The 27863-nt window shown below is 40.4% G+C and overlaps 1 protein-coding gene across 1 annotated transcript in view; it reads left to right on the top strand.

Moving 5' to 3' along the window:
• LOC137284246 (inhibitor of nuclear factor kappa-B kinase subunit alpha-like) overlaps positions 1–26858 on the top strand; it is a 39246-nt gene extending 12388 nt beyond the window's left edge. The window contains exons 3-20 of the mRNA XM_067815980.1: positions 4043–4258; positions 5437–5595; positions 6026–6115; positions 6841–6965; positions 8597–8704; positions 10157–10289; positions 10757–10948; positions 11183–11311; positions 13868–13959; positions 18527–18628; positions 19988–20040; positions 21019–21083; positions 23078–23190; positions 23508–23557; positions 23771–23873; positions 24282–24426; positions 24813–24985; positions 25328–26858. Of these exons, the coding sequence (XP_067672081.1) occupies positions 4043–4258; positions 5437–5595; positions 6026–6115; positions 6841–6965; positions 8597–8704; positions 10157–10289; positions 10757–10948; positions 11183–11311; positions 13868–13959; positions 18527–18628; positions 19988–20040; positions 21019–21083; positions 23078–23190; positions 23508–23557; positions 23771–23873; positions 24282–24426; positions 24813–24985; positions 25328–25430 (2151 nt within the window). The 3' untranslated portion in view covers positions 25431–26858. The remainder of the gene's footprint in view (positions 1–4042; positions 4259–5436; positions 5596–6025; positions 6116–6840; positions 6966–8596; positions 8705–10156; positions 10290–10756; positions 10949–11182; positions 11312–13867; positions 13960–18526; positions 18629–19987; positions 20041–21018; positions 21084–23077; positions 23191–23507; positions 23558–23770; positions 23874–24281; positions 24427–24812; positions 24986–25327) is intronic.
• The last annotated feature ends 1005 nt before the right edge of the window (positions 26859–27863 follow it).

The raw sequence follows: 27863 nt of genomic DNA on the forward strand, positions 1-27863 counted from the left end.
ATACAGTATTATATAGATACTGTGTTATCATCCAAAACTGATTACAGGAGATATATCTTGGCTGTCTCCAGTACAATATGCCTTCAATGAAATTGCATCACAATGATTTACAACCATTGTGATGTCATCGGTTGTAAGACAATTACTTATCTGCATCATGTACTCAAGATGCTCCTTGTCAGTGTTAACAAATTTAAAAGTTGGAAGAAACATGTTTGAAAGCAAATGCTTTAACATTCTTCAATAATGTTTTCAACTTTTGTCAAATAAATATATTTCGATGTCAAAAGACACTCCTAGAGATTCTTGATAAACATGTATGAAAAATAAATATTTGAATTATTTAGTATTGTATAGAAGCAAAATTAACATGAGAAAGAGGACTGTTTATTACATTTTTAAGAGTGAAATACTGTAAATATTGATGAAAATAAAAATGACATTTTCGCTGAGTGGAATAACATGTTATTTCACTGAGTCGAATATCACTTTTGCAGACTTACTAGATGTCTCGATCATTTACAAACAATGATGAAAATATAATAAATAGAATATTTGTTAATGTTGTCAAATAACATATATATTTCATCGAGTGGTCTGACAAAGCTGATGTGTTCACTCTTGGATATCCTCTATGTATTATTACTGGTTACCAGTTTGGGAAAATAATATTGCTGAGTGTGGCATAAAACTAAACTCACTCCCTAAATTCATTATATAAACACAAGAGAGTCTCAAGCCGGTATTCTGTTTTTCTCCACATGAAGTAACTAGGTCTGATAGTCATTGACACAATTTGTAAAAAGAAAGCTTTGTTCAGTAGAAAAAAATAAAGTTTCATATGTTTTGCAATATATTGCAATGCATATGCAATATTCCTGCCTATATAGCAATATATCGCAATCAAGGGATTTGGTTTGTGACCACTACTCAAGTTTAAATATTTTTCCTTATCCTGACTCATGTTTAATTGCTTATCTCCTCCTCCCTGGCGAAGGTTGTGAAACACCTGTAATCCCTTGAAGTTCCCTTCTAAAAGAAGTGGACGTAAAATATACTCACCTACCGGAAGCCTCCCTTTCCAGCCAAAACGGTCACATGACCTGCCATGCTCCTGATATGCGATAAGTGTTTCAACTACATGTGTTTTGGTCCTTTAACCAAATTTATTTCATATACGGTATTTGGCTTATGTACATACATCAAATTTTGTTAAAATTGTAATTATTTTGTATTTACATAGCACGTAATTTTGTGTTTTCATTGTAGATTACGTCTGTCAGCGGTTTACCCACATTTACTTTGTCTGGCGTGTAAGCGTCTCTGATCGCTGATCGCTGTAAATTTTGTAGCAATTTATCTGATTCAGAATTTACTTTGTATGTTTGTTCTGTTCGTAGACATGCGAGGGACAGGCAATGTTGGCTTTCATTAGTCATGTCTAAATTGGTTGATTTAGCTGCAGGTAATCATTTGTCATTTAATGCTGAAATTCATCATTCTAGCAACCAGTCTGGCATTTCTCTGGGGCTGTGTCTTGGTTCCAGTGAGGAGCGGAGACATCAGTCTTCAACTACGTTGACTGGCACCCAGTGTGAGCACTCAACTAGATCTGCACTCCCTCTAGAGGATGAAGAGGCATCGTATGCATGCACCTGCTCCCGTCGCAGTCTTGAGAGAGATCCACCCACACACTTGTCGAGTGAGTACGCTTGCTCGGGTGAGTGCACTCGCAGGTCTACTCCTCAACGCAAACATTCTTCATCAGTCCCCCCAGTGCGTCACAGATACTGTCAGCACTCATCGTCCTCTTGAGACTTGGACTGACATAGAAAGGATCACCGACATTCGTCAAATGCATCTCACTCATGGAAGGATGGAGACAGAGATATTACTGATTGTCCTCTCCGGAGGAAGCCCTCTTTTTTGAACTCAGAAGTTACTTCGTGGATCACGAATGATTTGGACTTAGTCTCGCCATCCAAGGACTCCAATGAAGCAAACACTTATAGGATGAAGAATGAGGATATCGACACTTGAACATTTCTGCCATTAGCTCCGATATCTACAATTCCTGAAACTTTATCTGTGGCATTCCAGTCTGCAACCAAATTTCAGCAACAACACATGCCATTGTTTAACGCTCATCTTGCCTTATTACACTCTTTCAAGTTAGAAGACCAACAACTCAGGTTTAGAACTCCATCATGGGATTTAAACATCGTACTCCAACATCCCACAAGTGATGTGTACGAGCCACATGACCGGACCTCAACTGGTGACTCAAAAGACGCTGTTTCTGCAGGCCTTGGCTACAGCAGCATAAATGTCAGAAATTCATGCTCAAGACATCAGTCGCATGAGATTTGATTCAAGTCATCAAGAGACAGTACATCTTGGTCTAAGATGGGCTTTTATTGTGAAGAGTCAAGTGCCAGGTCAACCAGATAGGCAATTCCTCATATTGTCATTATCTTCAGTCCTAGGACCTCATGATACTCAAGACCTATCATCACGCCCAGTCAGAGCACTGAAGATATATTTCACATGTACAAAGTCGAGAAGACAACGTTTCAAGCGCCTATTTATCACTATATCTACTGAAACACCTACAGAAATATCTCGCAACACACCCTCAGTATGGTTCAGAGCTGAGAGCCTATAAAGCAGCAGGACTGGAGACTCCACAAGCCTCCAACCCACATGAAGTCAGAGCCTTGGCCTCTACACTAGCTCTGCATGGAAATTGCTTGTTATCAACTACAGTCGTCCCCTCGCAATAACATGCTTTGCGATACCGCAGATTCGTTTAAACCATGGGGTAATCCGTATCTCCCATAAAAAAAGTTGAACTGCGATCACACCCCTTCATGAAATCGAAAATAGCTCATCAACAAATCCGCTGTTGCGCTCTTATTACTTAAGTAAACTAGTGAAATTCAGTGTGGATGGCAACTGACAGTGTTTATCATAAATATCCATTGTGTTGCAGATGCTTAAAACATGCAGGGTTTTCTCAATAATAACCATACCAACATCGTAGTAGTAACTTGTGAAAGACAAGACATGCCATCAGTCAAGTTACGACGAGTACTTACAATGTTTGCTGTCATGCAACACACCACACTCTAGCGTGGTAAAACAGTCATCCCAGAACGTATGGTGTCAGAAACCACATTTTATTTGATTAAATTCAATCCCAATTTTATTTATTAAACCTGTTGACAGAAACAACAGAGACACTGTGACAGAATGGCATAACCTTATTCCATATGCGTATGACTGGCATGACTGATTATGACCCAGTACTCGTAATGAAGATGCTTGTGAACACATGAAGGAGGGTCGCAACTTATTTTGATTATAATATCTTGACATGTAGTTGCATTAGATACTAGCAGGACACTAGTTAATCTAGATATCATCATGTTCTGGTTAATGAAGCCTTCTTCAGAAGACAAGTTTGATTGGATGTGATCCCCCTGCAAAATTTACAGATGAATATTCGCAGAACAGGAACGAATTGTCGCCGCTGCAAGTTCCTATTAAGAGAGGAATATCAGATGTTTCCATCGGATTCTGTAAGCAATTATGCATGAGTCAGGATAAGGTAAATATATGTAATTTCCTGAATAAAATTGATATTTTATACTTATCCTGACTCGTGACGTAAGCCCTGCGAGCTGCCCCTCTCAGGCATGCTGAATTCTAATATTCTCATGTTGGGCGATTTTATTAGGAGTGAGTGACAAGCATGGCAGGTCATGTAACCGTTTTGGCAGGACAGGGAGGCTTCCAGTGGCTGAGTGTATTTTGCGTCCGCTTCTTTAAGAAGGGAACTGCTACAAGGGATTCCAAGCGTTCCACTACTTTGCCAGGGAGGAGGAGATAAGCAATTAAGCATGAGTCAGGATAAGTATAAAATATCAATCTTATTAAAAAAATTACATAATTTAAGGTCCTGTTTTTTGTTTGGAAATGTTTTTGTTTTGCCACATTGAAAAGTGAATTAAGATGCTAAATACTGTACTTTAATTACTAGGAGAATGGAGAACAAATCGCCCTGAAGAGATGTCGGGTACAGAACGAAATGTCACCCAAACATCGGCAGCGATGGGAGATGGAGGTGGACATCATGAAACGACTGTGTCATGATAATGTGATCGCAGCCCGGGACGTCCCTCCACCACTTGATGTCACAGGTGATGAGGTCCCTCTCCTGGCCATGGAATACTGCGCTGGGGGAGATCTTAGAAGGGTAGGTAACTCATTTTTGGTGAAGGATCAAAACTGACTCCAAGGTTTACAATATGTATAGATAGATATATATACAGCAGGGGATCTAAGCTGACTGAGTTTATGCATGTGCACTGTCCGCACTACCCATCTCATGAGGAACACATGGTTTATACAAATATTCTACTTCACAGAGATTGTTGGTAGCGTAGTGAGTAAAACCACTAAGCTAGTAGGTGAAGGGTTGCAGCTTTGAAATCAGGCATTGGCACAATATACTGTAAGTTATCAATAATTGTGATGTTTAATGATCATAGTGAGTGAGTGAGTTTAGTTTTACGCCACATTCAGCAGTATTCCAGCAGTCTGTAAATAATCGAGTCTGGACTAGACAATCCAGTGATCCAAATCATGAGCATCAGTCTGCGCAGTTGGGAACTGATGACATGTGTCAACCAAGTCAGCGAGCCTGACCACCCAATCCCATTGGTCACCTCTTACGACCTATTCAATCCCGGACCTTCAGGGGTCTATGATCATATTCATTAATATCTAGACAAGATTATCATCTTCAAAGCAATTTAAGTAATTCCAAGTTGAAGGCTATTCCTCAGAAAATCCTCAGGCTGTGGGCAATCCTGTTGCAAATATACAGTATTTCATGGAGTATGCCTGTGAAACTCCCTGTAGAGGTTTACGAGGTTAAAGGAGAACGTGGCGAGACAACAGAATGGTCTCACTAGAGGTTTACTATAATTATATAACCATAGCAGTTTTAAACTGCTGGGATTATTCTTAACCACATTTCAGTATCAAACCTGGTTGCAAAATTAAGTAACAGTTGGATGTAGGTACAAGGTTTAATGACAATCACCAACAGGCTACAAAGGGACATATTTCTCTGGCTGCATCAGAGTATGACAATTTTACTGAACATCATAGCTAATTTTAATGTAAGCTATAGCTGAACTGAAGATTATTTGATTATGTCAAGTGGTATTTGTTTTTCTGATATTTCTATTTCTTCAAAATGCTTTTATGAACAAAAATGCAGTGCAAAATGGATAAACTTTATTGATAACAACTTATTTATTATGAGAGGACAGATCTGTATCTGTATTGAACCATCGCACTCTTGAGATGTCAATTTTGTATTTACCTGCTTGCAAAATGTCACTCAGGAGATCCTTCATCCAACAGGTGCTGAACAAACCTGAAAACTGTTGTGGAATTCGAGAGTACGACATTCGCTGCTTGGTGCGAGACATCGCACAGGCTGTGGAGTACCTCCATGAGAACAGGATCATTCACCGTGACCTCAAGCCCGAGAATATTGTTCTGCAGCAAGTGGATGAGAGGGTAGGAAATCGGACTATGTCATAATATCATTTTGGGGAGTATGGTTTAGGACTGTCATTTTCCAAGGACCAATCACATGCATGCTTGGAACCTATTCCTGTGGTGATTGATTCCAGGGTGAATGAGTCACCAGAAACTCGCCTCAAAAAGGTTGTATGTGGATGAAGTGGTTTCATGTGCTGCCTTGGCTAAGTGAGGGCGAATTACGTGAATCAAAGCTCAGCTTTTGCTGTCTGACTTGTTTATCAGACATGTTTTTACAAACCTCCTTGAAATACCTGTAATATTGGTGATGGTGATAAATCTGATTTACTGAGGGTAAAAGTTTCAAGTTTGGGGCATGAGAAATCTCCACCAACACTGGTAAACTTGGGACTTGTACTTGGGAATTGTGTGCAAATGTCAGCTCAGGATGTTTTCTGTGTTTCAGATTGTATATAAGCTGATAGACTTGGGCTATGCCAAAGAACTTGATCAGGGAAGTGTATGCACCTCATTCGTCGGAACTCTACAGTACCTCGTGAGAATTGTTTGGTTTCATTATTATTTTCATCTTACACAATTTACAAAAGCTGGCCTTGAATGCGTATTCCAAGGTTAGCAGTAGCTCTGTTGTCATTCCCTTTCATTGTGAGGTGCAGGCCCAACAACTTGCTAACGCAGATGTTGTATTAAATGTTGCTGCTATAATGGTAGACAAGGATTATTTTGGGTGAAAATCAAGTCAAATTCGTGTGTTTCTGTCTCATTTTTAATTCTGTCTTGTACATCGGTACAGAGATATTTGCTTACGCTATTGCGAAAAGAGGCATACGAATATAGTCCTACAGAACAGATTTCCTTCTTCCCACTCTGGCCAGTATACTGGGGTTTATTTTCCAGAAAGTCTGTTTTGGCACTACCATGTCAGTGTCTGAAAGAAGAGCTGCTGCCATCAGATTATTTGTTCCAGAATAATCAACACTGATCTGAACATTCAAATGAATCAAAGGAAAAAACCTGACTTTAACATATATTCATGGTTGAAACAAATTTATCAGTGGTATATGCCATGTCTTACTGTGGATAGTTACCTCCCTTAGTTGTACAGGCGTACTGATTGTGGTTTTACATCCCAAGTTCCCATGTTTTCATCACTACTTGAGTCACATTGAGTTGGCCTCCCAAGCTTAGTTCACATGTGGCAGGACTGTTCAAAATGGTAATAATCCCAGTTCACTCACTCACTGATTGTTTCTTCCCCAGGCCCCGGAGCTTTTTGCATCCCAGAGATACACCTGCACCGTTGACTACTGGTCATTTGGAACAGTTGTGTTTGAATGTATTGTGGGATTCCGGCCTTTCCTGCCCACTGTGCCTCCAGTTAGGTGGTGAGTAAGGTCACGAGAGCTCCATTTAGGATCAATGTTTGTTGTCAGAGGTGACCAACAGAAGGCTTGCTGACTTTGTTGACACATGTCATCGGTTCCCAGTTGTTTAAATCAATGCTTCTGCTGCCTGGTCCAGACTTGGTTATTTACAGACCACTACCATATATAACTACAATGTTATTGAGTGTGGCGTAAAACTAAACTAACTAACTCACTCACTCACTCACTCACTCACTCACTCACTCACTCACTCACTCACTCACTCACTCACTCATCCATGTCAGATCAGCATCCAACAGTGTATGAAACATGTATACAGTGTTAAACGACACATAGCCATTAATGCGTTGTGATGGATGTGTTGCATGAAATTACAACACCAGGTATATAAGGTCAAGGCTGATGTTGCCTGATAGACAATAGATCATAATGTAAAAGCCATTTTAGCTCTCATTAATCAACTGGTACCTTGAAAATTGTTGACAGTTTATATCTATGCAGTGAATTGATAGTTATCTGACAGGGAAGATGTTCACAGTTTGACAGATGCATAATGTGTGTCCAGTATGTTTACATGTCTGGATTGAATCCAAAGCTCAAATAGTTTGTACCAAGGCCATGTGATAAAATACCCATGTAACCAAATTCTTGCATGCGTTGCAAATTACAGCATTTGTCATAATTGTGTTTTGATTTTGTGATGCTCATATATGCCTGACTATTAATTGAAATTATTTGTTAGGGTTCCAAAAGTCTCTGTTTCTTTGTAGGTTGTAGGTTAAACCATTAAATGTGTTAGAATGATATGCACTTACTAATTCTCCTCATCATAGATTTGTATTACCTCAGAGTCAGATTGTTAATACCATGCCCAGTTTACCAAGGACTATTTATTTGTACGGTCCCTATTTTTTGTAGGTAATGGTAAGACTTTTAAATGGTTTGGAATAATATAGATATCACTTCTAACTGTTGCAGTGCAGTTTATCTCCAGGGTATACATTACAATAGATTGCCACTATACCCTGGATAACTACAGTGACTTTATTACATCCCATAGCTAGTTTTTTATCCAATTAGGTGTCTACACTGGTATGTTGAGCGTACCAATCACACTTTCACTTTCGCTTCTTAACATATCCAACCAAGTATTCTTGGCAACACAGACGATGCAGAGGCACTTATAAAACCGGTAGAGGGAGTTCTTGCATAGATTTTTCAAAGTTTCAGACCTATCAGTTTGTCTGTATGATTTCCCCGAAAATCATAGTTGCACTGCAAACAAACCTTCGCGGCTATGACTGCTACACTTGGTGACACTGGCAAACTTACTTGCAACGGGGGCTTAGCTGATTGGTTACTGGGAGAATGTGGAGCCAGCCGAGGGAGGTAATAAAATCAAGAAAAGCTGTAGATGCATCCAGGGTATAGTGGACATTTATCATAACATATACCCCTGCAGATCATCAAAGATGGTTTACTTAGGGCAGGCATGAATTGTGAACAGGATAACACATCTGTCTAGATGCATGAATATTTCTCAGTATGTTATGGTACATATCTCGTGCATGTTGGTACATCACCAGCAGTTGAGGGGTTGATGTGTTGTGAACATGTATATCTTGCTGCAGGCACAAGGAGGTCTGTCAGAAGTCGCCAGAAGACATCTGTGCCGAGATGACCAACACAGGAGATGTGAAGTTCCACAAAAGGCTTCCAGCTCCCAACCATCTATCCAGGTAAACACTCTTTGCTTTTCGATCACAATACCCTCCAACCTCCAACACGCACAACCCTGGGAATAACAGTGTATTCTCTCTCTTTCTCAATCCCTATTGGCCCTCCTCCTCTTCAGGTCCTTAGTCCACCTCCTCTACAGGCCCTAGTCCTCCTCCTCTACAGGCCCCTATTCTTCCCCCTGTACAGGTCCCTACTACTACTCCTCCGCCTCCTCTATAGGCCCCTACCCCTCCTCCTCTACAGGCCCCTATTCTTCCTCCTCTACGGGTCCCTACTCCTCCTACTCTACAGGCCCCTACCCCTCCTCTACAGGTCCCTACTCCTCCTTCACCTCCTCTTCAGGTCCCTACTACTCCTTCGCCTTCTCTACAGGTCCCTTCTCCTCCACCACCTCCTCTTCCTCCTCTACATGTCCCTACTCCTCCTTCGCCTCCTCTACAGGTCCGTCCTCCTACTCCTCCTTTGCAGGTCCTTACTCCTCCACTACAGGTCCCTACTCCTCATCCTCTACAGGTCCCTGCTTCTCCTCCTCCTCTACAGGTCCCTACTACTCCTCCTCCACCTCCTCTACAGGTCACTACTCTTCCTCCTCCTCTACAGGTCCCTACTCCTCCTCCACCACCTCTACAGGTCCCTACTACTCCTCCTCCTCCACCTCCTCTACAGGTCCCTGCTACTCCTCCTCTACAGGTCTCTACTACTCCTCATCCACCTCCTCTACAGGTCCCTACTACTCTCCTCCTCTACAGGTCCCTGCTCCTCCTCCTCTACAGGTCCCTACTGCTCCTCCTCTACAGGTCCCTACTCCCCCTTCACCACCTCTACAGGTCCCTGCTGCTACTCCTTCTCTACAGGTCCCTACTCCCCCTTCACCACCTCTACAGGTCCGTGCTGCTACTCCTCCTCTACAGGTCCCTACTCCCCCTTCACCACCTCTACAGGTCCCTGCTGCTGCTCCTCCTCTACAGGTCCCTACTCCTCCTTCACCACATCTACAGGTCCCTACTACTACTCCTCTGCCTCCTCTACAGGTCCCTGCTACTCCTCCTCTACAGGTCCCTGCTACTCCTCCTCTACAGGTCCCTACTACTCCTCTACAGGTCCCTACTCCTCCTTCACCACCTCTACAGGTCCCTACTACTCCTCCTCTGCCTCCTCTACAGGTCCCTACTACTCCTCTACAGGTCCCTACTACTACTCCTCCTCTACAGGTCCATGGTCCTTTCTTGTGGGAGCCACATTGACTGAATGGATCAGATTGCTGGTTTTGTGTGGTGATGTTTGGGTGGACAGTATTGGACCTCCCCTATCATGTCTGTGTCTAAAGTAACAGTGCTAATGAAAAGTTTGAACTTTGAATAAATAAAAGGAATTTTCTTGAACCAGTTACCTGAACACATTTGACTGCCTTGTTCTAGCAAAATATACATATGTGTAATTGTTTCCATCAGGACAATGCGAGGTTACTTTGAGCAGTGGCTCAGGAAGATGTTGCGTTGGGATGCAAAGGCAAGGGGAGGTGGCATCACGCCAGACAAGAGACCCAAGTGTTTCAACATGCTGCAGCATGCGCTGGACTTGAAGGTCAGTTTAGACCTGATTTCATCAGGCTGGTTGTGATAAGGATTTGATAATGCTACATACTGTATTTCTGTCACTCATCTATCACACTTCTTATGTTTCAATCACACTTTCTGTATTTCTTTCACACGTCTGTATTTCTATCATGTCCTGTATTTCTGTTGTATCAGGGTGTGGAGTCATCCCACAGATGACATCCTGACTTTGTCAGCTTTGGTCATGTGGACAAGGCGTCCAAATTCGGATTGGAAGGTCTATCGTTTGAATCCCAACGCAGGACTCGGAAATTTTGTGGCCGCTACACTGTCTTTCAACCATCACAAATCCTGTAGTTCCGTCACATATCTGTATATCTGTCATATCCTCTCTTTACACCACTCAACCATCACACATCCTGTATTTTTCCATAGGTTATGCACATCCTGTATTTGTGTCACTCAACCGTCTCACCTTCTATATTTCTGTCAAAGATCGTGCACATCCTGTACGTGGAGGCAAACCAACTCATCACATACCCAGTGCCAGAAGAGCACACGATGCTGAATCTGCAGCTGATCATAGAACAGGAGACAAAGATCCCAGTGGCAGAGCAGGACATTCTCCTGGCCAGCGGCATCCCTCCGGACCCCAGTGCCCCGGCATATCAGTGCTGGACAGAACCAGTGAGTACCTCTACTGTCAGCTTGTAGAAGCAGCCCAGCAGACAGGCACAATGAATGCTTGTTTTGATCAGGTCTAATAACAGGTATACTTGACAACCAAGCATCTTTCTTTCATGAGTAGACAAGCATTAAACACTTCTCAGTGCTGTCAGGGCAGGTGAATTAGTTGATTGTTTATGTGCACAGTTATCACTTCTGTAACCACTTAATGGGTTCACATGACTCCAATTGCAGAATGATGAGGAATGGATTGTATTTCTGTTCCGGAAAGGAGATTCATCACCAGGCCCTCGGAAACAGAAGCAGCTACCCAGGATGGTTCAGCTGATTGTGAAGGAACCAAACACACTTCTCCCAGCTCATGTAAGTCTTTCGATGTACCTGCTGGTCAGTGTTGCTTTGTTGTTATCACCCTCATTAATCCATCTGCATCACTAATGATGCTTTCTTACAAGAATCCTTACTCATCTGTGTTACCCACGTTGGTTCTTATCAATGTTATAAGTGTTATTAGTGCCAAACGATGTTAAAACATGGTACTTGTTGGTCCCTGCCCAGTACTCAGCCTTAATGGGTAAGAGCACTTGTTGGCTTGGCATCTGTGTAATGTGTCTGTGTGGGGTATTCTTGCTTGACTGTGGCATGGTATCTCAGTGAGCTATCACTGTAAAACCAAGTTAAGTCTCGGCTAGTACAAACAGCCACACATACACACACATGCACGTCCTCATATGAAGAAAATATTCTTAAGTGCAATGATAAACCCTATTTCACCTCACTTCGACTGTTATGTGAAGGTCTGATATCACCAAGGCGCCTAAGACTCTGCGTTGTCCAGTGCAGTGTGGGTATCAGTTGGGTGTTTCAGACCCCTGGTCATGTGTTCAAGTCTTGGATTCCTACATTTGTGATCCATATGGCAGCATCATGATATCTCAGGGTTGAAATCACTTCCATCACTGTGGTGCTATTACGGTAGTTTTGTCCAAGTGACATCAAGCCCAACACATTTGCTCACTTGATGCTTGGCTAATTTGGGGACTATATCCGTTATCAAACAGACAAATGTAAACTCTGTTACCTAGCATCTACCTAGAGATTTGAAGGTAGGTGGTTTGATCCCTGGCCCCATCAGACCTATTGACATGGTTTTACTTCAATACTCTGTCTGGTACTCAACTCAAAGTCAGTGTACAGTCATCCCTCGCCATAACGCAGGTCATGGGGTCCCAGATGACTCCCCGTGTTATTAGACATCCGCAGTTTAGTACCTATTACATAATGTGGAACAAAGGCCAAGTTAGATTGTATATTCTAAGGACATAACAAAACTGCTGTTTCGTGAATTGGGTCCAGTAAAAATATATCGCATCGTTGAAGGTGAAAATAAACAAACTTTGAAAATGAAAATATATATGTGTACGGGAAACTTTGCAATAAAAAATCACTACCTGTTATCAAAGACGTATATTCACGTGAATATACGTCTTTGTTGTTATTCAACTAAGCCGGAAATAGCGATCAGCTGTGCACAGATGTTTTGGTCCATTGTACCATTGATTCAGGTAAAAACGATCCGATAATATTTCATCAAAGAACTTCTATTCCATTATCAGAATATTTTACATATTAAGCTGTTATTGTAACAGATTATTTTGCATTGCTATCTGGCTAGTATATAATGCAAGTTTTCTGCTAACATATTTAACATAACAATGACCACAGGCTGTTAACTGTCTTGATACAATTTACCCAGGAGACAGTTTGACAAGTCACCGCTGACTTCACGCGATATTTATAACTTTGCTCATTTAATTCTTGAAACTGACTTCAGTGAATCAATAACGCGGGTCTCGTAGTCCATGGATTACGAGACTGCAATCTGTTGGTGACTGCTAAGAATAATGTGAAATTGGTGCTATCAGGGTAGGCGCGAAAAACGGACCTTCACGAATGAGGTAAGCAGACATTGTACGCGTATGGAATGAGGTAATGCTCTCACGGTGTTTCTGTTGTTTCTGTCAACAGTTTTATTAAATAAAATTGGGATTGAATTTAATCAAATAAAATGTGGTCTCTGACACCATACATCCTGGGATGACAGTGTCTTACCGCGCTAAAGCGCAGTGTGTTGCATCACAGCAACATTGTAAGTACTTGTCGTCACTCGACTGATAGCATGTCTTGTCTTTCATAAGTTACTGCTACGATGTTGGTACGATTATCATTGAGAAAACCCTGCATATTTTAAGCATCTGAAACACAATGGATATGTACGATAAAACTGCCAGTTGCCATCCGCACTGAATTTCACTAGTTTACGTACGTTATAAGAGCCCAGCAGCGGATTTGTTGATGAGCTATTTTTTATTTCGTGAGGGGGTGTGATCGCATTACAACATTTTTATGGGAGCCATGGATTACCCCGCGGTTTAACCGAATCCGTGGTATCGCGAAGCGCATTATTGTGAAGGATGACTGTACTTGACACTTCACAGCAGCACTAGTATCTATGTCAAAACAAGTGGCTTCTTTGTGTTCTGAACTGTTGGGGTGTTGTTCTCAATGGTCTGTGGAATGTTGTAGTGATGGGTGTGTGATATCATGAATTTCATTGTCTGTTGAATGACATGATCTCCAACTCAACTGTAGAATGATCTTTTCAACAATGATTATTTTGTTTGTTTGTTGATGACTGTAATGTTTTCAGTGATGGCTGTAATGTTTCCAGTGACGACTGTAATGTTTCAACTGATGACTGTAATGTTTTCAGTGATGGCTGTAATGTTTTCAGTGATGGCTGTAATGTTTCCAGTGATGACTGTAATGTTTTCAGTGATGGCCGTAATGTTTTCAGTGATGACTGTAATGTTTTCAGTGATGGTTATTTTGTTTCCAGTGATGTTTTTGGTGTTGCAGGAACAGAGGCGCGCTTGGGCACATGCAGTCTACTTCTGTCATGAGCAGAATCTGGACTTTAAGAGATTGATACTAAGTCAGCGAGCTGCCATGTAAGTTGCAGTTCCTCCATTGTTATCTTCTCAACACAGATACTAATAGATGCAGTTCACAGCATTGGTCTACATACACGCATGAAACAGCTGTACTAATACTCAACTGTCTACGGTATTGAAGACAGAGTTAAGCTCCTCACAGTAATAGCCCTTTAGTAACATTCTTTATGGAGACCCAACTTTTTTATTACATATGATGCAATATTTTGGTATGGCTCCCGTTTCCTTTGTCAAGCAAAAGTAAAGTAATACAGCACAACAGACGTAAATGCATGAACAGGGATCAAGCAATAGCAACATGTAGGTATGAATCAAAGGGATAAATAACAACAAAGGATGGTAGTAAGGATGTGACAATAAGAGGAAGACCCACCGTGAGGGTCTCTTATCACCATTAGACCACAAGACAATGCAGCGTTTCATATTTAGGACCCTAAGACAGTCTGTTCCACTCAAAACAGCCCTGTCTTTACTGCTGTTACATTTTTATTTGCCTTGGCATTAATGCTAACATGTTTCCATGGTGAAATAAACACAGGAAGGCATGTAAAGTATGAGTTACTGAAAAGTGCTCAATTCCTACACGTTGCACATCACCAAATGTTTTCCCACAGACTTTTGTAGTAACCTTATATTTTGGGGAAATCATCCTGGCTATCAACAGCCCTTCCATGATCACATGGATAAAGTCAGGCCTTTAAGCTACAATAAAACACAATTTCTGGCCAATTCAAGCACATTTTTCAAGTAGAGGAAGCACATTTTTCAAGCAGGGGAAGCACATTTTTCAAGCAGAGGAAGCAGTGCACATCAACCCCAGTTTGTGACCTACTTGAAAATATCTTTACACGTATAGACATAGGTCATGGAGATGAAAATGACAGCAGTAAATGCTTAAGATTGTGGTCAGTTTTAATTACTGCATGCAAGGGCTGCTCAAAAACATAAACATCTTACACTGTTTCATCCAGTCACAGCTGTCGCAAGTATCTGTTCACTCAGGCAACATGTAATTCTAGTACAATGTAGTGGAACCTGCATGTGGATGTACTCCCAGCAGTGACCCTGCAACAGCTCATGAGTGCTCTCCCCTTAATGGGGACAGTTTGTGTGCCTGGGATACACAGAACCAAATATTTTCCCATTGACTTCCTTAGTAAGGTTATTTATTTTTAAATCAACTAAGCCACCTTAGCTAACATGTATGTGTGCATAGCTTTCAGACAGCAGCACAAATCTAAAAGTGGCTTTTTCAGACAATTCAGACAGGAAACTGGCCATACCAACCCCACTTCTGACCAAACTGTCTGCCTCATGAAATTATCTGTGGTCACACTCAGCGTAAGTCATCATGTAAAAGAGACAGCACAAAATATTCCAATGTATTGTCAGTTGTAGTTACTGTATGATTGTACTGTAAATTACCGTAGATAAGCCAAATTGTGAGCTCCAAAAATAGTAGTCTCTAAAAGGGGGTAATTTTTCTATGGGTTACTCTTTCATGAAACTACTTTTTTTGCAGGGATTAATATTACCACTTTGTGTGAATGAACAAACAAGCGAATACAACTTTGTCAGCAGATACGTCAAATTTGCAATTAAACATGGCTAGACAAGATTATTTACCTATTCAGTTCTAGTTTATGTTTGCTAGGAATTGTCTTACATGCAGTTATTAAGATTACCATGTGTAATTGTTTTGTATACAGTACTGGAAATAGCAGGCAGCTCTGCAGTGCACACAATCCCACTCTGATGATTTCGGTAAACTGTACATAATAATATAATGAGATGAATTCTGATGCAGTGATCTTAAAATTTAATATCTGAGACTGTTATTTTATAATGAGAAATATATGCTAGCATTGTGTCATTTTTATTGCAAGTTTTGTCCTAAAATATTAATGAATTTAAACTAAGGCTTTTGAAGTATTGCCTGATACAGTTTTGTGCATGGAACAATTTGACCTGTCACGATAAAATTTCATCAGATCTCATTGTTTCCACTGCAAAAGCAGTTTGTTGATATGTGATTGTCCAGCTGCACTGAATATAACTTTTGGCGAAACAAAATATGTCTGTGTATCCATGTTCTGTCAAGTACATGAGTAGAAACAATATGTTACTGATTGCCGTGAACAATGTGCCGTGAGTTATTCATATTGGAGGGACACACGATTTCACAGTAGTTAATATGGACATTATTTTTAACATTATGAGCATAATTACTATCTTCTTGTTGATGCCAACAGGGTTTGTTTTGATACTGAAAATAAAACAAACACAGGCTCCCACATTATAGGCCAGTAAAATCTTTTACTGTTATCTTTTATTGATACTGTTCTCACCAAACATTCATAAGTTTTACAGCCAAGATGGTAGCTGACACTTATCTTGTGGTCCAAGTTGGCTGAACACTAATTGTACTCATAATTCGGTCGGTGTATGTACAATACATACCATCTCTACACTCATTTTCACAGTCAATTTAGGGCGTTGGCTTATCAGCTGTAACATACAGTACATTTATAAAAGGCAAATACTCAATCATTCAATCACAGCTGCCAGGTGAATCCATCTGCACTGTTACTCCCTTCAAAAACTGCTTGTAAAACTGGGGTATCTTAATTTTTGTAGTGTGACCCCCACAGTGATCCTGTTACAGTCAGTATTCTAGCCTTAACTGGGACAGTGTGTATGTGTGCCTGTGCCCTACAGTGATTGTGCAGCAATCCATAAGTGCTCAAGGGTCTTTGGGGTAGCCTAGTGATTTAAGGATCCATTTGTCATGATGAAAACCTGGGTTCAGTTTCCCACATTGGTACAATGTACATGAAGCCCATTTCTGGTGTCCCCTACTGTCATATTACTGGCTTAATGCTAAAAGCAGCATAAGATCACTTACTCACTCACCCCATAATTGCTATTAACCTTAATGGCAAAAGGCTGCATATGTTTTATGTCCAACAGTGATAAGTGGTCTCCCCTTTATGGGGACAGTGTGTGTTCCTGTATGCTCTCCAATGATCCTGCAACAATTAGTGAGTGGTCTCCCCTTTATGAGGACACAGTGTGTTTCTGTATGCCTCCAGTGATCCTGCAGCAGTACCTGTCAGAAAGTAAAATACTAGGGATGAAATGGTACATTCTCACCACAGTTCGGTACATGTTGCGGTACAAGGCCTTCAGTTCGGTCCATTTCAGCTCAGTATATGTGATGTGATCATGATGCGAAAATTGACAGGATCAAAACTGAACCTTGAAACTTACATTGTTCAAATGCATGGAAAAACTTAACCATAATTTTTTTTATTTTGAATGAGTGAGTGAGTGAGTGAGTGAGTGAGTGAGTGAGTTTAGTTTTACGTCGCACTTAGCAATATTCCAGCTATATGGCGACGGTCTGTAAATAATTGAGTCTGGACCAGACAATCCAGTGATCAGCAACATGAGCATCGATCTGCGCAATTGGGAACCGATGACATGTGTCAACCAAGTCAGCGTGCGTGACCACCCGATCCCGTTAGTCGCCTCTTACGACAAGCGTAGTCACCTTTTATGGCAAGCATGGGTTGCTGAAGGCCTATTCTACCCCGGTACCTTCACGGGTCTTGAATGAACAAAACTGTCATTATATAAATTATATTCAGTAAATTGAATAAATTAACACAACACATAAGAACTGGATCACAAATGGTAAGTGATCCTTCATGCAGTCATCGGTATTGTTCCTAAAAGCATGCATTCCAATCTTAATTCCAGTCTTAATACCAATTAGCTTATCTGTTGAACATTAATTCAGTGAAAAGTATGACATCTCTAACATCTATAAATTTGGAATGGATGCAATACTAATTCTGTGTTTCGAAGATAGAATATTGAGAAGATATGAGAAGTAAGCTTTGCTACGTCACTTGACCAAATGTTTCTGTGGATATAATATGTTCTCAGTAAATCATGTTCTACTTGATACTTATTCATAAAATGTGTGTGGTTTTAAGAAAATTAGGAAATTAGGTTTTTATGAATCAGATCATTTTTTGCAATTATCATAAAGTCTTACGTATTCTACCAGCCGTATTTGGATAAACCCAGTGGGAGTTTTATACCTACAATATATAACAACTTGTCTTTAATGCAAATGGTATGTTTTCATAATATACGCAGTTAGAAAAGGTATAGCATGATTGGACAGATAGTTTTATTTGAAATAACTGAAAAAGGAACCCAGGTACTAATGTCTTTACTGACTTTTAGATCTAAGTAGCCAACATTCATGACAATTCCGAACTAACTTTCCGGGAAAATGGTGGCTGTCTAGGAATGCATAGACTTGGACAACATGATTCGATGTCTAGAGATTTTCAAAAAGTTATAAAAAGGTTCTTAAAATAACGGTACTAAAACTGAAAATGCCAAAGTTTGGGATTCCATTACGTTGTACAGAACCGAAGGCCAAATACTGCGGTTCTACTAACAGTGTGGTATACAGTTTCCCCCTATAAAATGCACTGGATATACACAAGCATCAATCATTATCATTTGTGTTAAATTTCTTCTGCAGGCTCAACTTGTTGCGAACAAATTCTACATTCCTTAAACTAAAGAACCGGATGTTAAATGAAATAGGGAAGCTGATGGCAAGAAAGGAACATTTTAAAGAAAGGTAAGTCATACAACTCTCACTCGTTTTCAAATCAATATCAACATTAATACATTTATACATTCAGAGATTTCCAGGACAGGTCATACCAAAAGCACTGTAAAACCAGCTTAAATCTGGGCTAGTACAAGCAGCCACATATAACTATGAAGTTAAATCCCATTTCACCTCACCAAATATCTTCTCAAGTAACGTTAAAGTTTTGATGTCATCTGTTTATCAAAATGTGAAGATTTGTCAAATATGAAACAGCTCTCCATTTCACAAAACTCTCGTAGTGCTACAGCTGTCATAAGTCAATGTTACAGTATAGTATGTACATATGCGACAAGAAATGGTATGAGATCTTAGACTTACAAGAACTTTGAGGAACAGGTACTAGATTAGCATCTAACATATGAATGGACTAAGATGTGATGTGACACAGGTCCTAGATCAGCATCTAACATATGAATGGACTGTAAGATGTGATGTGACACAGGTAATAGACGGCCTCAAGAAACTCGATTTTTTAGTTTCCATACAACCATGGCATGTCTGTATCTCCAAAAACCCTTCAATGCAAAACATGACTCAAGCCAGTTTACTCAGCTTAGCACGCTCCTACCATGTTGACACAGAGCTCTTGTTTCTGTTGAGGAACTGAATTGGCCTTGAACTGAGTGTGTTGTTACACTACAAAAGAACATTTTATTTTGTGCAGACACTCAGATCTGTGGACACACAATCCTTTAATGGTCCTTCAGACACACAGGTCTGTGGACACACAATCCTTTAATGGTCCTTCAGACACACAGGTCTGTGGACACACAATCCTTTAATGGTCCTTCAGACACTCAGATCTGTGGACACACAATCCTTTAATGGTCCTTCAGACACACAGGTCTGTGGACACATAATCCTTTAATGATCCTTCAGACACACAGGTCTTTGGACACACAATCCTTTAATGGTCCTTCAGACACACAGGTCTGTGGACACACAATCCTTCAATGATCCTTCAGACACTCAGGTCTGTGGACACAATCCTTTAATGGTCCTTCAGACACACAGGTCTGTGGACACACAATCCTTTAATGATCCTTCAGACACTCAGGTCTGTGGACACACAATCCTTTAATGATCCTTCAGACACACAGGTCTTTGGACACACAATCCTTTAATGATCCTTCACATGCTCATGAAGTTGATGGTACAACTGTAAAGTTAGAGTGTGCTTCTTTACCTCCAGTTTACAATAAAATAAGTCTAAACACTGTGACCATGTGACCCTGTGAATTTTGTAAAAACTAGAACCATGATGCATGTTGATAATAAGTCTGATCTGTTCCCCTGGTTACTGCTGTGTTGTTTCCTCCCCAGTCTGGTGTTCGACATGCAGCACTACAAAGAGCAGGCATCTAATGGGGGTATCAGTAAGTACCTTGCCTTGTTCTCACCAATCTAACGGGGGTGTCAGTAAGTAAATTGCCTTGTTCTCACCCATATAATCGGGGTATCATTAAATACCTAGCCTTGTTCTCACCCATATAATCGGGGTATCAGTAAGTACCTTGCCTTGTTATCACCTATCTAAGAGGGGTATCAGTAAGTACCTTGCCTTGTTCTCACCCATCTAAGAGGGGTATCAATAAGTACCTCGTCTTGTTCTCACCCACCTAACCTATTTTCAGTAAGTACCTTGCCATTTTCTCACCCCTCTAATAGGATATCAGTAACTATCTCACCTAGTTCTCACCCATCTAACAGGGTTATAAGTAAGTACCTCACGTTGTTCACTCTCGTATAACACTTGTTATGTGGTTTTCTAGTCATACTATCATGGGATCCAGACAAGTCACATATGTGGGTAATCTTAGAAAAGTTATGTAATTATTATGTGTAGGTATCACAGTCAACTTGAAGGTGGAGTTTGTTTTTCAGTTTAAGTGATAAACAATTGATTCCTTGTAAGAAATGTCTAGGAAACAAGGTGGAATGAGAAAGAGGCTGTATTTAAGAGGTTATCAAAACCTGTAATATGTCTAAATAGGAATACAATAGATATGGTATTATTAGTGTAAGTTTGCCAAATACTCTCAGTGTGGATGTCATGAGGGGAATAGTCTTGATCCTCCCCTGCCCCAGGATCCTGAAAACACTGATGTAGTGCATGGATTGCAGGTCAGAATTATTATAGGATAACCAGTAATCTATGCTGGTCAGTAGAGGTAAGTTGATAGATGATGGGCTCAGGAGTTGGAGTGCCAATGCAGTTTACATGGTGCTCATTACATTGATCACTGGTTTCTCTGGTCCAGACGTAGGTTTTATGGTTGTTAGTGTAGCAGCTGACTATTGTTATACCTTTAGTCTTCTCTTGTTATGCCTTTAGTCCTCTCTCTCTTTTTCAGCATCTGAAAAAATGTTTTCAAAATGGCTAAGAATGTCCGAAGAAATAGAAAGGTACTCAGAACTGGTAAGTGACAGTAATATTGATTGAAGACTGCTACTACAGTGACAGGAGCCAAGTGTGATCAATCTGTACAGTGTAAGCAATAGTCAACTACACTGTTGTTGACCCAGATTTTTGTGGGACACAGAAAGTGTGATTCAGTGGTTTAGTAATGGGACTCCAGGTGCTCATTCTGTTCAGCTTGGGACAGAGCTTGAGATTCAGAATATGCCAAGTCATGGCAGAGTGTGCACTGTCATAGAGTGAGAGCAATACTTTGTCAGGACTTCCCTGTGCCAAATATATACTTAATATTATAGAGGTCACTAAGACCACTTCATGTTGCCTAGTAACATATTACACAGAAACAAATGAAGTGTGCCAGGAGGGCTGCTGCATACATATTATTTAAATGTGGACATTATACCCAAATCAGTAAATATGGTACACCCAGGAATATCACTAACACTGTGTATTTTAACCTTGTTGAACACCAGTACCAGGGGTCAGTAATACATGCAGATGGTCAACACAGCGTCTCAGTCAGTTGGGTTTGCTTGAACAAAGTGCTTGTCAGAGTTGAGAAAGACTGCTATAGTTACATGAACCCAGTCCTCACTATTGCTCTTTGCTGTCTCCTTAGAAAGTTGAACTACAGTTATTTTTACACCAGCTACTTATTGCCAAAGTGTTCACGCAAAGGAAGTCTGCATCTGCTGCACATGTATGTTAATATTAGACTATGTCGGTGACATTGTTGACATCAAAGATACCAGAGATAAGGGAGGAAAATGTGGGACTATACTTCATGTACTCACAACTAGATATTTAGCTTAACCTACAATGCTATTCTATGCAAGTAACACTGTATCTGGGTCATGTTGGTTTTGTGGGGTCAATATGTGGGATGTACTTTGTTCATTCAAAGTAGCCTGATAGATTCTGTCCCTAATTCAGCATTGACCAGGATTTCTGGAGGGTGGTGATGTCATACTAACAATTTGATAAAGCTGTTACTGCTCCTGAAAGATCCGAAAAAGATAGTCAGTTTCTAGCATTTGGCCAAGGACTTAATATTTCAGCATGTTAGCTGTACTCTTGTGAGAAATCAAACCCAAACCTTCAGCACAACTGACAAAAGCTGTTGGCTGGACCTTTCCATTATTGAAAGCCAGGAGTTTTTGTAAATGATGATTTCCGACAGTGAGGAGAAACATAAGATCACATAAATGGACAAATAGGAGAATGGGTAAATATTTTCTCCTTTAGGAAACAAGGATGTATATTGGGTTCAGCAAGAAACAAAGGTAAATATTTGTCCTGTTGGAGAATGGGTAAATGTTGGGTCCACAAGGAAATAAGGGTAAATACTGGGTCCCATAGGAGAGCTGTCATGGGCAAATAATCAGTCCAGTAATAAATAGAACAAACAGAACTGACACATGGATTTCAATGTCTTGTATTGTTTACTTGTAACTATTCAATATGGGTACTTGTATTATTAGATTTCTTGAAGATGGTAGTACTGTATGTAGCAAAGTCTTTCACTGAAACAAGTGAAAACCTGTACTTCCATCATGTCGTCACTGATACCTTGCTTGTAAAAGCTTGGAAGATAGACGGTATGTAATGGGTTCTGCTGCATGGGTGAGTGTTTCCATTATATCAGCTTGATACAGGTGACCAGCAGGTCTGAAGTGATACAGGTCATAAACATTTACCACTGAAGCCCATGAGAAAGGGTATGGTGTGACAAGCCTTGAATCCTAGAGCAGGATGACACCATGGACATCAATATCCATGGTCATAGTATTCTAATGTGCCAAACGGAGGTAACTGCTCACAGTAAATTGTGGCACTTCGGTGACTTGGCTCATGTTGCCTAAAGTTCTTCAGCTATATGGTTCATGTTACGCCTTACACCAAATAACTGTGACTTCAAGAGAAGAGTAGTTGTAAGTGTATTCTGCACTGTTTGGCAGCTTTGTTATAGTTGTGTTGTATCTGCACTTCCTCAGAAAGACAGAGTGAACACCTTGGACCAGCAATCTACAGCCCTGCAGACAAAAATTGTGGAGCTGCAGCGGAGTCCATTTGCCAGAATAAAACAGAATGATGTCTTGTGTGATTGGTAAGCCTCAGCTAGTGTCAGAACTCTAAATAAGTAACATCCCTTTCTCTCATCTCTTAAAACAAGTTTTACATGTGGGCAAGCAGGCACAATACACAATCATCCCCTGGCGGTAACAAAGAACTCCAGGAAGCATTGGTTTCTTGTGCCTATTTTACCGGCATGTGTAACTTGTTTTTAAATACCACTGTTGCCATTACCAGATAACGCATGGGAAATTTGACCAGAATTGATTCTATGAACCGTGAATACTCGTGATAGGTAGTTAACGTGTTAATGAACATAAATATCAGTTTTGGTTTTGTTTTGTGTTTCAGTGAAGAGTCAGCCAAGAAACTATACCAAGAACTAATGCAGACACCCAAGGGTAAGTCAATGTGATCTTTGTCTGTGTGACTGTTTCTCAGGTGTCCAACAATATAGTCACAGTATGTAAGACATATAGAAGTTATAAAAGGGTCAAATACATGTGTAGATAAATCGCCTTGTTAGAAATAAACGCATAATTGATAGTATGTGGAGCAGCATTGTTGATATTACTGTGACTAGACTGGTTCCAGAGTGTTGATGTCTCCTTCAGAAAACCGTGGGAACCTCATGGATCACACCAAGATGGTACAGCCTGTGGTTAAGTGTGTGCTGGTCAGGGATAAGTCCATTGTGGATCTGTACACTTACCTAGGGTGAGAACAAACATCACTCCATCACGAGAAGTATTCTGAATGTATCATCCCAAGTTTTTGTGGGCTAATTTATACCATACCTTAGATGAGAGGATTACACTTGGATGATATAGTGTTTCTTATGACCATTTAACCCTGATAGTTACAAAACGAGGATGTCATCACGATGTAGAGGTAACAATGAACCAGCACTTAGGTGTAAGCAGTATAACTGAATTTATGAAGTGAACCTGTTCAAATGAACCATTTACATCAATTCTGTGTAATGGTCAGCTATGTACAGATATCAAACACAGGTTGGGTATCTCATTTGTAAAAAGTACCATGTGGCAGGCAAGGTTTTGTTTCTTAGTGACGTCCATCAGACACCCAATTCACTCCTTGTCTGACACACCTTTGCTTTGTCAGCAAAGTGTCACAGTGCCGCTACGAGCTGCAGAAGATAATGCCGTCCCTAGACCAGTGCTGTGAAGAGATTGCTGCAGCTAGCAGACAGCTGATGACTAATCAGCAAAGTCGACAACAAGACATTTGGAATATGCTCAAAATTGTGGTGAGTCACGCTTTCCAAACGTTTTGCTTACTAAAAATTCTTATGTTTTAGTTTTACTTTCTCCCATCAATATAAGAGATATCAAACTGTTTAACTGATTACAAATGTTTTCTCAAAGTATTCCCTATATGCAACTTGGATCACAAAACTTCCTAACACTGCACTAGTGAAAAATAATGGTACTTTTGCTGAATATAAACAATTTTCTGTGGTACATTTTATAGAGTTTTTCAGTTGTTCATAACATTTTGTGAGACATATATGCATGCTGTTTTGCTTGCTGGGCTTTGTGTCTGTGAGTGACTTGTTGCAGATGAATAAACTTTCTCTGCCAAGTATGTATGTTGTGTTCGCTGGGCAGTATGTCTATGAGTGACTTGTTGTAGGTTAACAAAGGCAAGCAGTCGGGTTCTCTGGTGCGGTCCAACTCACGCACAAGCTCCTCTGGGCCATCAAGTCTTGGCAGCCTGTTTGGTGCTGGAACACCAATGTCCTTCCAGGCTAGCGGGAACCAGGAATCACTGCGGGTCATGGAAGAGTCAAAGGAACAACAGAAGAAGTGAGTGATCTCCCCTAACCTGTGTACTGGCTGAAGGCAGTGTAGGGTTTATGCTGGGTTGACAACATAGGGATTTCTTTCCATACCTGTGTACTTAGGGGAAACAGTGTGGGGCAGACTGTGAAATCCCAAACATGACATATGTTGCATTTGACCACTTTCTAAATGGCATCGTGTAATCATAGCTTTCGGACGCGAGAGCTGTGCCAATTTACACTGATCAGAGGAGTACACATTGTACGCAGTCTAGATTACCGTAGAATTGTCGTGCCTGTGTCACTTTCTCAGGGGATTGATAGCTTCCAATGGTTCAATGGCTAACCTGCAGTTGATATGTTCCAGATTTGAGGAAATGATGCTCAGCCTACGAGAGGAACAGGAGGAGAACATGTCACTGATGACATCCATCAATGATGTCATTGATATCGCTGACCCTGGCAGCTAGGACTGACCCAGCTTATTCCAGCTTCACTTAAGGGACATCGTGCATTAATTTAGTGTGAGTGACTGATGTGGAATGAACCTGTGTACCAGGGAGGCAACAACACAGGACACTGGGTCTCACACACGTAATTCACCCTCAGTCAGCACTAGTGTCTGGAGAAATCAACTCCTGGATTCTGATGCTGCATCAATCCCACTGACCCACAAGTGTTAAGAAGATGAAGGGGACCAACACCAGGTGTCAGCAGTAATATGAACATCATGACTGGTTCCTGGGGATGACATTAGATTCCACATTGATGGCTGACATTATCAGATAACCACTAATGGACTTCACCATTGTTTTATCTTACTTCATACTGAGTTTGATGACATACATGTTTACAAGAGAGTGTGAATGAGAGTGTTTCATGGCGGTTAGTGTGATGTCTTCAAGCTTTGGTATTGTTACCAATCTTACAAGATTCTGTGAATATTGTGTGACTCTTATATGTTAATTTTTGCTCTACCAGAAAGTTTCTGTAAGAGGCTATAGATATAAGTGGTTGAGGGTCTTCCTTGTGTTCAGTGAAACTGAACTTTGGTAATTCATGGGTAGGATTGGCCTGGAGTAAGGGAATCAACTGAATTCAGTGGTCAAGCTCTGTATTGAATTTGTGTTGTCACAGCTGACTGCCATGGGATATGGTGATAATATAGATGTTTGATTAGCCATTGACAAGCCACCGTCACATGGCTCAATGGTCAGGTTAATCAGGAAGTCTACTAAGGCACAATAGTCATAGCATTTAACACTTGCCAAGAAAATGTATACATTCTACAAGCCATCAGGGATCCCGTTATTAAAGCTAGATTATCAAAGCTAGCGGGCTAGTGAGCTACTGCTTATTTCTAATGCATGACTACAGTTAAAGGTGCTTGGTGATGTAGACATTCTGTTTCTTTGTCTACTTCCAGTACAGGTGTACACCTTCTGTGGAATATTGCCAAAGGTTTTAAAACTATATTCACTCTCTCAGTTGTTTCTTGCAAATGTATTACAAGTTATGACTTCACACACAGACCCATTTCATTGGCTACAGTAGACGTGACATGCTTACACATATTGTTCATCATGACACATGTCTCTGTGTCTGTTATGAAGCCAGGGTTCTGAGATGTTGAGAAGTGTTGGCTTATCAGTCCAAAAGCTCATAGATCAAGATTTGTTAATAGAAAGGTTTTCACTTTATTTTGTGTTAGAATCAACTTGTTACACCATGTTTTGACCACCACTGTGACTTGCCAGTATGCGATTAAACAGAGGATGATAGATGTATCAGATAATGTACAGTGAATGCAGCCTTTGCTTGATTTGAGCTGATTTTGGGAGTGTGAAATTATTTTGAGGTTTTATGTCTATTAAAACATGTATATGTGTTTTACGAAAGTTCACATTCAACAGACACTTGTTCAGTTAACTAATGCTGGACTTGATGAAAGTATACATTCAACAGACACTTGTTCAGTTAGCTGATGCTGGACTTGATGAAAGTATACATTCAACAGACACTTGTTCAGTTAACTAATGCTGGACTTGATGAAAGTATGCATTCAACAGACACTTGTTCAGTTAACTAATGCTGGACTTGATGAAAGTATACATTCAACAGACACTTGTTCAGTTAACTAATGCTGGACTTGATGAAAGTATACATTCAACAGACACTTGTTCAGTTAACTAATGCTGGACTTGATGAAAGTATACATTCAACAGACACTTGTTCAGTTAACTAATGCTGGACTTGATGAAAGTATACATTCAACAGACACTTGTTCAGTTAACTAATGCTGGACTTGATGAAAGTATACATTCAACAGACACTTGTTCAGTTAACTAATGCTGGACTTGATGAAAGTATACATTCAACAGACACTTGTTCAGTTAACTAATGCTGGACTTGATGAAAGTATACATTCAACAGACACTTGTTCAGTTAACTAATGCTGGACTTGATGAAAGTATGCATTCAACAGACACTTGTTCAGTTAGCTGATGCTGGACTTGATGAAAGTATACATTCAACAGACACTTGTTCAGTTAACTAATGCTGGACTTGATGAAAGTATACATTCAACAGACACTTGTTCAGTTAACTAATGCTGGACTTGATGAAAGTATACATTCAACAGACACTTGTTCAGTTAACTAATGCTGGACTTGATGAAAGTATACATTCAACAGACACTTGTTCAGTTAACTAATGCTGGACTTGATGAAAGTATACATTCAACAGACACTTGTTCAGTTAACTAATGCTGGACTTGATGAAAGTATACATTCAACAGACACTTGTTCAGTTAACTAATGCTGGACTTGATGAAAGTATACATTCAACAGACACTTGTTCAGTTAACTAATGCTGGACTTGATGAAAGTATACATTCAACAGAC

The sequence above is a fragment of the Haliotis asinina genome, chromosome 5 (genome assembly GCF_037392515.1).
Source record: "Haliotis asinina isolate JCU_RB_2024 chromosome 5, JCU_Hal_asi_v2, whole genome shotgun sequence".
NCBI lineage: Eukaryota > Metazoa > Mollusca > Gastropoda > Lepetellida > Haliotidae > Haliotis > Haliotis asinina.